At 39.8% G+C, this 15,186-nt stretch overlaps 1 protein-coding gene across 1 annotated transcript in view; it reads right to left on the bottom strand.

The window, feature by feature from the left end:
* Positions 1 to 15,186, bottom strand: part of LOC117515551 (cyclin-dependent kinase 17-like) — a 104,508-nt gene that overhangs the window by 13,274 nt on the left and 76,048 nt on the right. The window contains exons 5-10 of the mRNA XM_034176163.1: positions 8,316 to 8,441; positions 7,045 to 7,101; positions 6,848 to 6,962; positions 2,000 to 2,094; positions 1,008 to 1,070; positions 183 to 306 (exon numbers count right to left, since the gene is read on the bottom strand). Of these exons, the coding sequence (XP_034032054.1) occupies positions 183 to 306; positions 1,008 to 1,070; positions 2,000 to 2,094; positions 6,848 to 6,962; positions 7,045 to 7,101; positions 8,316 to 8,441 (580 nt within the window). The remainder of the gene's footprint in view (positions 1 to 182; positions 307 to 1,007; positions 1,071 to 1,999; positions 2,095 to 6,847; positions 6,963 to 7,044; positions 7,102 to 8,315; positions 8,442 to 15,186) is intronic.

The following is a 15,186-nucleotide window of genomic DNA, read 5'->3' as shown; positions in this document are numbered from 1 at the left end:
TTTAATTGTAAATATAATCAACAAATTAATCAACAATAATTATGAAGTTGCAACACTGTATTAAATTCAGTTTTAAAAATAAGATATTTTCCGCCCTTTCAAACCTGGATGCAGGTTTCAAATAAATGTTGCAAATGTTGGAAAGTGTGTGTGTGTGTGTTTTTTTTTGTTGTTTTTTTTACCAAAATCAGCCAGTTTGAGTTCTCCTCTGTCATTGATGAGCAGATTCTGAGGCTTCAAGTCTCTATGGAGAACTTTCCGTCTGTGACAGTAAGCCAGACCTCGCAGGATTTGAAACAAAAAAATCTACAGTGAAAAATATGAGATTAGTACTCATCAGCACTCTGGTGTAGACAAAATAAAACAGCTGTGCTAAAGATACCGTTGCTGGGTTACAGAATCATGTAATTTATATAAGTGCCACGGGATGATAAATTATTCAACAAAATGCGATATTAAGAGTTTAAAATTCTGAGCAGGCACTCATAAAACATTTGTGTGCTCATTTAATTTAAATATATTCCAATTTTAATATGCAGCTTCAATCATTTAATCCAAATGCACATTTCATCAACCTTTTGTTAAAATATGAAAGCAGAGGATGTAACTATGTAATATGCATTGTAGGCTGACTTGTTTTGTTGCTTTTTGTGTTTGCCTTTATGTATTTTTCCCTCTTTGGTGAAGAGAGACCAGTTTTAATTTTTAGTGACGGAAGTCTTATGTTGGATAGATATGTGGGATTAGTTGGGATACAGTGTAGTGTTTGTACTCCATTTGTATTTTGCATATTGTGAAAATCTTCAAAAACAGACCTTGACCAAATGGCCGTTTACATAAGGCCTTTATAGCTCTGTACACAGTTCTGAAATATGTATTTATGAAGATGCTAAGAGCATTTGTTCCCTCATTGTCTACATGTGAACACCAGGGGGCACACTAACTGTTTGTTGTCCTGTCACCAGCAACCTTAAGTGCAGACAAGCTGGGCCAGCAGGCGGACTCACCTTGACATTCTGCATGCTCAGGATGTTCCCGCAGTCGTCCATGTACTGCTTGAGATCTTTGTCCTACAGTAGTGAGATGAAGGGAGGGCAACAGAAGACTAATGAGACTACAGCCATAGAAAATCCAACAAGTTAGACATTAGATCCATTTAGTCACACAGAATGTGGGGAAAGTGCCCAAACAAAAATTTAGTTCTAATCAATCCAACATGAGTGTTCTACATTGACCATCTCTACTGGATAGGGACACAGTGCACAACATCACAAGAGATATATGAAACAGCTGAGCCTGTTTTGAGATGAATGATTCCTTCAGAATACCAATCACCAATTGTTCTGCTCAAGCAACGTTATGTTGATGGATTTGCAAAAATACAGGGTAGCTGAAAGAATTTGGTAATGGTGAAGGCACCACAAGGTTTAAAAAAAAAAAGAAAAAAAAAAAAAGAGAGTGAGTAAGTAGTAGGTACACAATCTGGGCATACTACTACGCCGTCATCTTACCTGTCCTTTGACCTGGATGCTAACAGGTGACACGTGCATACCCACGTGTGCCATGAAAATTTATTTTGCAAAGGCAGACTGTTCCTGATACTTAATTAATGTGTATTTGTACAATAACACAGCCTCTTGGACACAGCTACTGGTTTAATGTGTGACCACTATCTTCTTTGAACTGAATAAGCCTAAGAAATGGGTTCTATTCATATGCGTAACCGTCCGTAGCTTTCACCTTTCAATTACTCAACACCAAATCATCACGCACTCATGATACACAAGATCTCAACTATCTTGCAGGAGTTCAGGGGATGCCAACCTTGACCTACGTTTTCTGGGTCAAATCAGGGAGGATTCAAATATCAGTACGTGTCAATACCTAGTTTACAGTACCAATACTCTGAACTGCTGGAGCTTCGGGACAGTTCTCTTTTAATTATCGAAGTAAAGTTGAAAGTGAATGAGCAGCAAGACAGAAGTAATGTTGTTCTCACCAGGTATTCGAATACCAGAGTCAATGATTTGTCTGTGTGAACAATATCATGCAACGTCACAATATTGGCATGTTTCAGGTCCTTCAGTAATGACACTAGAAAAAAAAAAAAAAGAAGAGAAAAACACATCACCACATTTGCTAGCTTGAAGCAAAGGTCTAAATAGCACTACAGATTTTCCTTTCTTTCATTGTAAATGTTTGATATATTACACTGATCAAGCTGAGTGAGTTTTACACAGGCATTCATTACACAAAAATATCTCAAACTAAAAAAAAAAAAAATACTCTAGCTAATCATCACAGTCATGAAATGCCGATAAAAACAGTACAAACAAGTAAAATAAATACGAAAGTGCTATCATGTTGCCAACATCATTGATTTCCTTATTCATTTTTTTAAAAACCTTTGGGGATTCTTTCCTGTCCCTGGTAATTTCTCACACAAGCTTGTAGTCTTGTTTAGCAATCATCTGAATGTACACTTGTATTCAAGTGCCGTTGTCGTCACTTGCCCAAATAGGAAAGGAGCACCAAGACTTAAATAATAATTATATACAGTGGTGGGCACAGTTCCGCTAATCCGCTAATTATCAAAGATAATGTTTTCATCATCAGATTAGCTTTTCAGATAACTCTGAAAACCATCATTGGACCAATTATCTTCCGATAAGTTTTGGTCCAATAATTTTTAGTCCATTAACATTTTTGCAGACGTAGCTTTTTGTAGTAGATGCACAGTTCTATCCTCTACAAACATAGAAGAGCTGGTTCTAGAATAAACCGCTCTATCCTCTGCAGGCAAAGCAGAACTGGTCACAGAAGAGAAAAAAGCTCATACGCTGGCAACATCACCCAAGTCATCCAGAGGCATACAGTTTTAACTTATGGTTAAAATTTTAACCAAACTAATTTCGGACAAGTTATTTAAATTAACTTTCATGTCTGAAGTTTTATAAAGTGAAAATATCAGATATATGTTTTAGTTTTAAAGTATTTGACTAATTTTAAAGGTTTTAGTGTGGACATGGTGTGTGCACAGTGCATACTGGGTAAAAGTTCGCGATAGGAGAAATGCATTTGAGACGCTCTGATCAGGCTCCACATGGACAACAGCATTAAACTCTTTGTATATCAGAGGTCTCAAACCGGTTACAGAAAGGGCCGAGAGGGTGCAGGCCTTCTGTGCAGCCACCCACTCCAGCAGGTGATTTCACTGATTAACATCACTTTGAGCAGGTGAAATCAGTTAATCAGTGAAATCACCTGCTGGAGTGGGTGGTTGCACAGAAAGCCTGCGCCGTCTGCCTTTTCTTGAACCGGTTCGAGACCTCTGTTGTATATTGTGCCTAAAACTCTCGTGAATATATTCTCTGGCTTTATAGACATTGTTATTGTGTTTGTTTTATGTAAAAATGCCAGAAGATGCTCAGGTTGCTTCCTCCAAAAGCCGAACAGTCTGTTAAATTGTGATTCAGACCATATAACAGATGTCAAAATGCATAGAACACTACCATCTACTGGCGACCGGTTATATCACAGTGTTGTCGACCGCAGGATTTTAAAATGATCTGTAGGTTTCTAAAACCTGAGAGACCACACACGTGGAGATAATAATAAAACAGACACCTCGCTTTCTGATTGGCTGCATGTCACATTTAGCTCCTCACGTCCTTCTTAACACACCACACATGGCAGGAATATCTGATAAGATTATATTTAGCGTCATCATGATTGTCGGGGCGTCCTTAAGATTGTCGGAAAGGGAAGATCGGGTCCGATATCGGCCTAATATCTGGCCATGTGAACCAGGCTTGACGTTATGACACCTCATGAAGCGACTTATTTTAAAATTAACAGATATGTGTTATATATCACTTTGTACATTTTAAGAGTTTACATTAATGTAGTTATTCTATCCGGAATAATTTTATTTATAAAGCAAAACCATAATTCAAACCTGTTTTCCATTTCAAGAGCTCTGCCTCATCACTGGACCACTGTATCCTGTCACAGTAAATGATGCTTTCCTACAGCAGGGGGAGAGTGCACAAAAACATAAGCGCTGGCTCATTAGCCGTTTGGGTTTTTGGCAGTGTTTAAAGTCAAAATCAGCTTAGTAGCTGAGAGCGTAAGTTATCGGTTATCTGTAGCTTCCGTAGGTTTTTAGACAGTTTATGAGTTTAGCGTTAAAAAAAAGATAACTTTTCAGTTAGCTGATTACCAGTTATCGAAGCTAACTTTTTGGTGCCCACCACTGATTATATATATATATATATATATATATACAACCCCTGGCAAAAATTATGGAATCACCGGCCTCGGAGGATGTTCATTCAGTTGTTTAATTTTGTAGAAAAAAAGCAGATCACAGACATGACACAAAACTAAAGTCATTTCAAATGGTAGAGAAGCTTGAATCTTCGACTGGACTGGGTTGCTTGACGTGAAGACGTTTCGCTTCAAATCACAGAAGCTTCCTCAGCTAAAATTCTTGCTCTGGTAGTCTGACTTCTGTCTTGACTCTTGTAGAGAACAATAAACCAGAAGTCAACAAAAGCTGGAGTTTTTAACCTAACCAGACCCCTCCTACCGAGAGGCCGACTGCTATAAGCTAGTGACTAAACAATAGCTCTAATTAGCACCTATTGTGTTCTAGGTAGCATTCTCCTAATGATGGGATGGAAGCCTCCCCTGATGGCTCCCTTGACGACTCTCCTGATGACGTGAATGATTCATTACCATGAACAAAAGACTGAAACTGCTTTGACCTGAGTACCCCATTGTAAACAGGGGACAAAGCGTGTCTGAGACCCGCCCCCCGGTTAAGGCTGGGTTTCAACTGTTTTACAAAGAATGCTTCCTTGACACCTCTCAAACCATTTCCTCTCTCTGGCTAAGATTTTAACTTCCTTGTCCTCAAACGTGTGGTTAGTGTCTTTCAGGTGGTGAACTTGGGTAGATAAGCATATTGGTTTTTGCACTCAGACATCACTGTTGGCATCAGTTTTTTTCATAACAAACCTCTCTTGTATCTTTCCCAGGCACAGTGTTATAGAGATAGACCTCCAGTCCTTAGGGGTAACTGGATTTGCTGTTTTAGGTATAGGACACACATTTGAACTCTTCCATGCAGTTGGAACTATTCCCAGTGTATAGGAGCTATTAAAAATGTGAGTAAGGACTGGTGCCAGGTCTTCTGCATGATCCTTCAAAAGCCATGTTGTCACACCATCAGGCCCACAAGCTTTTAAGTGGGTTTAGCCGTGTGAGCGCCTGCTTCACGAGGCCTATGCTGCACAGGTCCATCTCTTCCATGGGCCGTGGTAGTGGGAAGACTGAGGAAAGAGTGGAAAAGATGCTGCTGATCCAGGCCTCTGCGAAGTAGCCGTTTAGAACCTGTTTACGTTCTTCACCTCTGTGAAGAACTTGCTAACAGATGGTCCCGTCATTAGCTGGTAAGGTTTCAATCTGTGTGTTTTTAACAATGATGTTTAGATATTGATGGAGTATGTTCATGTCCAACTTGGTTTTTCTAATCATGTTTTTAGCTTTCTGGTTCCGGACCGAGTGTCATGGTAACTGTCTGATATAGGAAAATATCAGACCGGAAGTCATCCAATCACAGCACACTTGGCATCATAGCCATATAATAAAACTGATTGCAAACAGCTATTATAGCAGAGCGTTCCATTGCTTATACAATCCATCATCTTGGCTTTTATATTTCTAATTAATTCATATGAAGTTGCAGAGATTTGCTTTCAGTTTTAGTTTAAGGAAGATAATTGTAGAAATTTTTATTTTTGTATGTTTTGTTTTTGTATTTGAAACGGCAAAGATATTAAAATGTACAATACGAGGTCTGTTAGAAAAGTATCCGACCTTTTTATTTTTTTCAAAAACCTGATGGATTTGAATAACGTGTGCTTGCATGAGCCAACCTTGAATCTTCGTGCGCATGCGTGAGTTTTTTCACGCCTGTCGACTGCGTCATTTGCTTGTAAACAGCCTTTGTGTCAGGATGGGTGGAGTCGCTTGTCGTTTTTTCTTTGCAAGGAAATGGCGGAATGACTGGAGCAGCGCGACTGCATCAAATTTTGCCAGAAACTGGGCGACAGCCAGGTGGAAACCATTCGGATTATTCAGACGGCTTTCGGTGAGGATCCTATGGGCATCACACAGATTAAGGAGCGGTACAACCGGTTTAAAGACGTCCGCACAACGGTGGAGAGCGCGCCGCGCTCCGGGCGGCCATCAACATGCTGAAATGACCAGATCATTTCCAAAGTGAACGCTGTGGTGATGTGGGACCGTCGTGTGACTATCCGAGAAATTGCGCAAGAGGTGGACATCAGCACTTTTTCGGCACATTCCAGTATGACAGAAGATTTGGGCATGAAAAGAGTTGCAGCGAAATCATCATGCCGATGGCTTTGGCACGAAGCTGCTGACGGAGCAAAAGCACCACCGTGTTGAAGTCTCACAGGACATGTGACATGCTCACCTATTCCACAATTTCTCAGATAGTCACACGACTGAAAAGCCACCGAAAGCTGTCTGAATCTTCCGAATGGTTCAAGGTTGGCTCATGCAAGCACACGTGATTCAAATCCATCAGGTTTTTGAAAAAAATAAAAAGGTCGGATACTTTTCTAACAGACCTCGCATATCAAGTGTTCAAAACTCTTGGAGGGCACTGTATATCAGGAAACACTCCACTGTTTAATTAACTTCCACAAACATGCCTAGTGTGTGCCCAACCTTGAAACATAGAAACAAAGTAGTACTTGGACCTTAGACCAAACCCAAGCAGAGACATTTGTGGGCGGTTACTGAATCTCCATACCCTCTCGAATAGCAGTGCATGGAGCTCCTTCCTCATGTTCCAACCTGATCTCCTTCAGTGCCACAAGGTTGTCGGTGAGTTTACTCCTCCCCTTGTAGACCGTGGCATATGTACCCTGAAAAACAGGATGAGCTCAGGAACGATTCAGACTGGGGATCAGTCTACCATCACAGCCTGAAAACACTGGCACAACATACCTCCCCCAGTTTATCCAGTTTAATGTAGGTTTCCAGCTTCCCAAATCCAATTTCAGACTACAGGAGAGAACAAGACATTACATGTACTGTAATAACAATAATGAGGGTCATGTCTTCTTTAGCAATGACAAGATCACAGACACCATGGTAAATCATTATGACAACCCTGCAGCACTAGAAAGAGGGATGTAAAGAGGTCACACATCCTTAGCAGCTACCACGACTCCACTTAAGTGACAAAAACCATTACCTCATTGGATTTATGTAAAAAGTTTAGTGTTTTATATACAAGTATACAGAGTTAAAGTGCAATCTTTGAACTTTTCATCAGTCCTGCATTTGATGAGTTCAAAGTATACTGATCAGATGACGCTCAAAGTGCTTTACACATCAATGCCTCACATTCACCCCAATGTCAAGGTGCTGCCATACAAAGCGCCCACTACACACGGGGAGCAACTAGGGGATGAAGGACCTTGCCCAAGGGTCCTTGGTGATTTTCCGGTCAGGCTGGGATTTGAACCGAGGATTATCTGGTCTCAAGCCCAACGCTTTAACTAGTAGATCATCACCTCCCCTCTCCAGGGAAAAGTGGAGCCACATTTGATCTAGTTTCATTTCTTTGTTGCAGTACATTGCTAGCATGCTCCTGTAGTTTAAATCCAAAGTGTTTTAAGGGCTGTGCTAAATTCTTTTTGTATGTTTGAGAGTTAGACATAGAGCAGCCTGATGATTTCAATAGGTTACTTTAACTGCTCCAACGATTTTAGATCAGGATAAGTTTTCTATATGAGCTTTATTTGTTACTAAATAAATGGTACATCTCTTCAGGAAGCAGTAAAATAATTTTTTTAAACTTAGGTACAAATAGATTTGCATAGGAAGCCATCAAGAAAGCTGTGATTTTAATGTAGTTTCATAACATTAACATTTGCGTCACAACACTCATTTTAACAGATTTCCATTTCTTGTGCAATATTTTTGTTGAGTCAGGTATGCTAGAATGTGCTTGAGCTGTGTGTGACCATATCCACCACACCACAGAAACACCTCAGATCCCAGACAGCAACAACCCAGTCAGAAAACAGATCCATAATATTGTAAATAACTAATGGATAATGTTGTAAATATTTACAAACCATAAGCACTGACATCACACTGCAACTGCAGATAATCCAATATTAAAAAGGTTGGACTGAATCTGTGGCACAAACTGATAGCACATCCATAATTAGTCTCTCCTATCTGTTCTTATTCTTTCTTGGGCTCACCAGGGAGGCTCTGCGGGATCGTCGACTCAGAGGCTGGTCGAAGGGGGGGCTGCTCAGTTGCAACTTCTCCAGGTAACCGTCAGGTATTCGGATGTCTGCTGGTAGGGAGAGACGTTTGTTCAGGTCCTGCACGTGCACACAAATGGATAAAAACAAGCAAGACTTTGTTTAATTAACAGTGCTTACACAGTACAAAAACTGGACAAACACAAGGCAAACCCTCATGAAACAGTGTGGAGAACCCGTATTAAACAAGTGGATTGCACTGGAGCCACAATTACAAAGCCTGCTTTACACAGAGAAAGCATTGTGTATGTGTGTGTGTGTGTGTGTGTGTGTGTGTGTGTGTGTGTGTGTGTGCGTGCGTGCGTGCGTGCGTGCGTGCGTGCGTGCGTGTGTGTGTGTGTGTGTGCGTGCGCATATGTGTGTGTACACAGTAAATATGTATACATACATACATACATACATACATATCTCTATAGTTTTGTGTTGCAGACTTCCTGCATTTCCTGTGGAGCTCATGGTAAAGTCTTTCCTGGAGAAACAAAGTACTAAAGCATAACCCGAATGACTTATGTAAAACATCACAGATATACACGCAATCACAATGCTTTCTGGATTTTCCCAACATGCAGTTGTCCTCTAAACTGTTGCATTTGTTAGATTACCGTTAATCCGTTTGCTCTCTGGCTGCTTCAAATCTAGTTCTGCTCCCCGATGCAACACTGATTACTTAATAACTGCCCAAAATATAGCAGAAGGCAACCTGAACTCTGCTCAGTTCAACATCAGGTTGACTGATAAATGTGTCAATGAAGACGGTTGACTTCTCGAGGAGTGAACGAACACTTCACTCATTCAAACCGTGACAGTGCCCCAGACGTTGGACAGTGCAGCTGTCTGCAGGTGATGCATTTCCATAACACGCCAATTTGGTGCTGTTCATCTGTGTTGTCTTTTTATTTCTGAATGACATTACAGTTTGACGGGTCAGCGGTGGCTGTGGTCAAAGCCAGCATTGGACTCTCCAGAGCAAATGATGCAATCATCACCTGACCTTTGCCTTCCTGCCCCCCTCCCGCTGTCCAATGAACCCGTCCTAATCTGTTATAACAGGGGCCCGTCTGGCCCGCATTAATGTAATCCCTGTGACATAATCCCAAAACTGCACTATTTCCCTTACACCAGTACAAGGACAATTCCATTACCAGTCTACAAATGAAATTTGCTCCATGTTTCTCTAAAGGTTTCTGTACTCCTCCTCTGTCCCCGTCCCCAGAGTGTGACAGCGTGCCAGTAACACAAAGGCAAAGAATGGATCTGTTCATCAATTTCCCCATTGGATCATTTCATCAACAAGAAGCCTGCAGTCTATCCCACTGCTCACACCAACAAAAACAAGTTTGATGTACCAGAAGAATGAACCTGAGTAAATAAAGTCACTTTGGCTAATTTGTTAAATAGGAGGTATGGGATACATAACATGCACAAGCGCCAAATACACAGGAGTTGATGAGTCATGTGTTAAGGTCTTAACAAGTGGATACTTAATTACTCACTACTGTTTATGCCAACTAATTAGTGCCATGTGTCACTAATTAGTCGGACAATACAGCGCAAAAGTCCCACAACATTCTGCAATTTCGTCAATAAGAGGACAGTCTGACTGTTAAGTGTGTGTTGTTCAATTACATAATCTTTCATAATATTAATCACCCAGCACAGGGGGTTTCAAAGTGTAGGAGAGCGAGCCTCTTAGTCTGTTGTAGTTTGTTGTCTGTGTTAACGGAATAGAGGGCGATTCTCATTTCTTGCCCACAACAAGGCAAGGGTCTCAGTTACTGACTTTAATCTGCACAAAAGTGACTCACGATTGACATTTTTAAATGGCTTTGAGAGGGGTTAAGAAGTGGACTTGCCACTTCTGAAAAGCAGCAAAGCAGAGAACCAAGGAAGCAGTGGGATGGAGCACTGCTTTGTTTCTTCAAAAACAGCCGCTGCAGAAGTGGTTGATTACAGACCCACTGCAGGGTCTGCAATCAACGTAAAGAAATGATCATTTTCCCGATAAAACACCTTAAAAACAACGGCCACTCTGAAGGACCGATAAGGGAATCGTTAAGCACAAAGGCTATTGATGTCGGTGGATCAAATCATTTCTTAGCGATCCTCGATATCCATCCCTTGTATCCCACGTACACTGGGGCCCCCAAATAGGGGCACGGCTCACAGTTCAAAAATCACTGACCTAGCACATGGAGCACAAAGAGTCCAATTTCAATCAAATAGACAAAAGTACACAAATTAATTATAATATTTATAACTTGCTTCCTAATTTGACAGAATTAGTTCACTTCTTTACTAGGATTAGTGTTTCAGTGGTGCTACATTTGGATAGGTCTTCGGATTGTGTTTAAGAATCTTAATAAATGATTCATTTCTTGATGTGAAAAGTTAATCATGTGGGTTACCACTGGTCAGGTGGTGTCTATTGTAAAATTATATTCAAGAACAACAAAGTCCTGAGGTCTGCTGGTGCTTTACCCAAAATTCTGTAGTGTGAAGCAGATTGCAGCTCCTCCTCTGACAGGCCACCAGTTCACTGCAGGTGACTTATCCAGCCATTTACAGCTGGGATAATGCAGATGAAGTGATTATATTCAATGGCAGAGAGCTTCCCAGTACCTCTGCTGCAGGTCCTTACTTTAACATTTAAAATACACTTTGGAGTTATGTGCCAAAGTGCTGTTTGTTCTGTTGAATGTGTCAGTTCAATAGCTGCACAAATGAATACAGACTCATACTTTTCATAATTTTCAGACTGGCTTGGAATTTTAAAAAAATAATTTGGGGGCACTTCACCTCCACATTTACTTGGTACTTTGAAGTCTTTAAAAATAAATCTATAAACAGTTTTTAGTTTGTGTGGACAGAAAAAAAAGTGAAGTATTTGCTTTTCCATTCAATAACAAGTGGCTTTGTGGTACTGATTTCGGACTACAAACTTAAAGACCAACATTAAATTCTCAATTATATCACTTCTGACTTCCTTTCTGTGCCCATGCTGAGCAATCTGGGGAGTAATGTGTGCCCTCCATGCAGAGTCTTTGGCTCTCATTCCATTCACATTACGGTCTCTGGACGTAACAATGGGCCTTATTGCCCACATCCCATGTCCTCTCTCCACATTTAAAACAGCATCAATTCTCCTTGGTATATTTGGGCACTTTTTTAAAATGAAATTTACAGGCAGGTTGTTTCAAACATGTTGGAGAATTGTTTCTGTGAAGGCTCTCAGTTGTCCAGGTGACGTTCTCGCGTCAAGCAACCCAGTCCAGTCGAAGATTCAAGCTTCTCTACTATGTTGGAGAATTGATCACAGATCTTCTGTGGTTTTGGTCTCAGTTGATTTAATTTCTTTACATAGTTTCACATGAACTCTGATGTTAAGATTAGTGCTCTCTTTCTCCTCCTGGAATCATTCTTTTCGCCGAAAGCAGTTCTTTATGGCTATAGATTTATGTTTTGTGTTGTAATGCTGCATAATGAATTTAACAACAATCAGACATCCTGACAGCACTGTATGATCATTTTAGTCTGTAATCAATGATAAAAACTACTGAATTCAGATGTTTATATCTTTCTCTTATTAAAACATTGATAGCGATACATCTGAGTGTTCTACTCAACTTAAACAATTGCTTTAGGAGTAAGGAACATGTCCTGCCCAGGGTGTACCCCACCTCACACCCTATGACTGCTGGGATAGGCTCATGCCCCTCGTGACCCTTAATTGGAGTAAGTGGTTGCAGATGAGTGCGTAAGTGAGTGAGTGAATAAGTAGTTTCAGGCATTAATGCACAAGGTCAATATGGCATCTGTGTGAGTTAAATCCACCATATGCTCAAAATAGCAACACAACAAAACCAATGAACTACTTATTTAACTGTCAGCATGTTGTACTATATGTTGTACTTATAAAACACCCAGTTTACTATTTTAGCATACAGCCAACATATGAATGCCGCTTTAGAAACGCCAGTTAGTTTGTTAATGCCGGATGTAGAGCACAGTAGACTGTCCCGATAAAAATTTTATTTCTAATAATATGTTTCAATTGTAAAATCTAAGAGCACAATATTAACTACACTGTGCAATTTTAAAAGGTGTAAAAGGTGTAATGCTTTTAAGCTTTACACAAAACTGACAAAAGGTACTTAATGTTGAAATCTATAAGTAGCTTCCTTTCTATAGTACATCACAAATTCACAGCTATATTTATTGTCGCAAAACATTTATTTTGAGGTATTCCATGGCAAATATTGTGCCTATAAATAGTATTCACAGCCTTGGGTTTTTATACATTTGATTTCTTTACGCAATTTCAGAAAAAAGTAATTCAGGCTTCTCTATATTAAAATGTCAAAAATTATCCTCTTTAGATTCAAAATGAAAACAAATCTCTGACTCAAGCCTACAGTACACCTGATCTGTTTCCTTGTATGAAAGCCCTCTGTGCCATTCCACCACAAAGCTGTGACTGGTGATGCAATAGACCATGTTTGCTCGATACAAAATCTCTCCATTCACAACCACAGAAGCCTACAATTCCATTGGAGGAGTCATGTGTGTCTTGGTGGTTTCACTCACTAATCTCCTTCTTGTACGGTCACTAGGGATGCAAGGATTAATAGATTATTAATCAGATATTAAATTAATTGACAACTATTTTGATAACCGCTTTGAGTCTTTTGTTTGAATTTTATTCATAATTTGTGAAGTCAACTTCATGACTATTGTTAATATTAGGGCTGTAGATTGTAATATTTCATCGCAATTAATTGTATGATTGCCCATAGATTTGCAATCTCAAATTGTGAATCAAAGATGCTTCTTAATGTTTGTAATCATTATTTATTTATTTTAAATTAAGTAAACATTTCTTTTATGTTTCATCAATTCCAGTTACAGTGCTGGTCGGAAATTTACATACACAGTCATTTATATGATGGGCATGAATATCATGGTAATTTTGAGCTTTTAATGATGTCTTTAAGCTCTTCTTTTGGAAGAGTGGAATGATTGTACAGCATGTATCATTAATGACTTTAAAAACCAAGAACTGGGTGCATAAGTTTGAATTTATTTAGTCTCTTTTCTAAACCACACAGGATCAAAATTATGCATACAGGCTCAAATATATACATATTCACTTAAATCTTTTAATAAGTGGGGCTGAAGGTTCTACAATGTCTTACAACGTGACAAGGCCAATTAAGTATTTATAAATGAACATGATTAACTACAACTGGTAGTTCCTTTTTGCCAGCACTCATTGGACTGACCAACACTCAGAACAATGGGAAAGTCCAAGGAACACCGTGAAAATCTAAGATGGAGAATTGCAGCTTTACACAAGTTGGGAAGGCCTCTTGGAGCCCTTTCTAAACAACTGCAGATTCCAAGATTATCAGTTCAAACAAGTATATGTAACTACAACTTAGTTGGATTTGTCACTACTTTGCCAAGGTCTGGAAGAACACCCAAACGGTCACCCACAGATTAATCCTGAAAGGATTGCCTTGCATCAGTGAAAAGCTGGACGTCTAGCAATTTTCTACTTTTGAACTCAGACTGAAAAGACTGAAATAATAGTTCTTGGTCCAGCAAAATATCGGCATCAATTTGACCAGCTAACGCTTAGCCTAGGCTCATGTGTCATACATTACACTGACAAAGTGAGGAACCTTGGGGTGATTTTTTATCCTACGTTGTCCTTTGACCTACACAGAGATATTACGAGGACTGCTTTCTTCCACCTGCGAAATATAGCTAATATCCATCCGATCCTGTCTATGGCTGATGCTGAGACCCTGATCCATGCATTTGTTTCTTCTAGATTGGTCTACTGAAATGTTTATCACGGTCCAGCATTAGGGGTCTCCAACTGGTTCAAAATGCTGCTGCCAGACTCTTGACAGGAAGCAGAAAGTTTGACCACATTGCACCCATTTTGGTGTTTCTTCACTGGCTTCCTATCTCTGTGAGATCAGATTTTAAGGTTCTGCTATTAACCTATAAAATTATTCATGGACTGGCATCTCCCTACTTAGCTGACCTAATTAAACCCTACGTACTGGCCTGGGCTTTGCATTCTCAGGGCGCATGACTACTTCGTGTCCCTAGGATGAATAAAAAGTCTGCAGGTCACAGAACTTTCTCTTATCGTGCCCGTGTTCTGTGGAATGATCTCACTACATCAATAAAACAGATTCTGTAGAGACTTTCAAGTCCAGACTTAAGACCCATTTATTCTCCCTTTTGTATGGCTAGCATACTGGCATATTATGGTACTATGCTTCCTACCCAATTTCCATACTGTCCCAGAGTGAACTTGTCCTTTAACTGTGCCCAAATCCCCATTTGTGAAAATACAGCCCAAAACCTGCAGCAAACCTCCAGCATTCTTCCGTGTTGCTTGATCCATCTTAATATTTCCACTTATTGTGGTACTTATTAAGCCACAAATTGTGAGAATATTATAGTCAGTAAGTTTAAGGAAAAAATATACAAGAGAAAAGTTTCAGTGCAACAGTCATTGCATCGGCTCATGTCACTTGTACATCCTGAAATCCTATTAACAGTCTGAAGGGAGCAAATGTCGGCTTTGTGACAAATGGAAACAGCTTTCACATGTACATTCAAGAGCATGCGTGTGCATGTTGATGAGATTATGTGCGCAAAGAATGTCTACATCATTAAAAGAGAAAAAAAAATTCATTAAGTACCTTTTTGATTTGCTTTACAGTCCATCCCTAAACAACTTTAAACAGAGTTGACTCAGAACCACTGAATAATATAAAACAGTGGC

The sequence above is a fragment of the Thalassophryne amazonica genome, chromosome 8, assembly GCF_902500255.1.
Source record: "Thalassophryne amazonica chromosome 8, fThaAma1.1, whole genome shotgun sequence".
Taxonomy (NCBI): Eukaryota; Metazoa; Chordata; class Actinopteri; order Batrachoidiformes; family Batrachoididae; genus Thalassophryne; species Thalassophryne amazonica.
The sequence above is the reverse complement of the archived record's forward strand: the minus strand, read 5'-3'. Positions and strand labels throughout refer to the sequence as shown.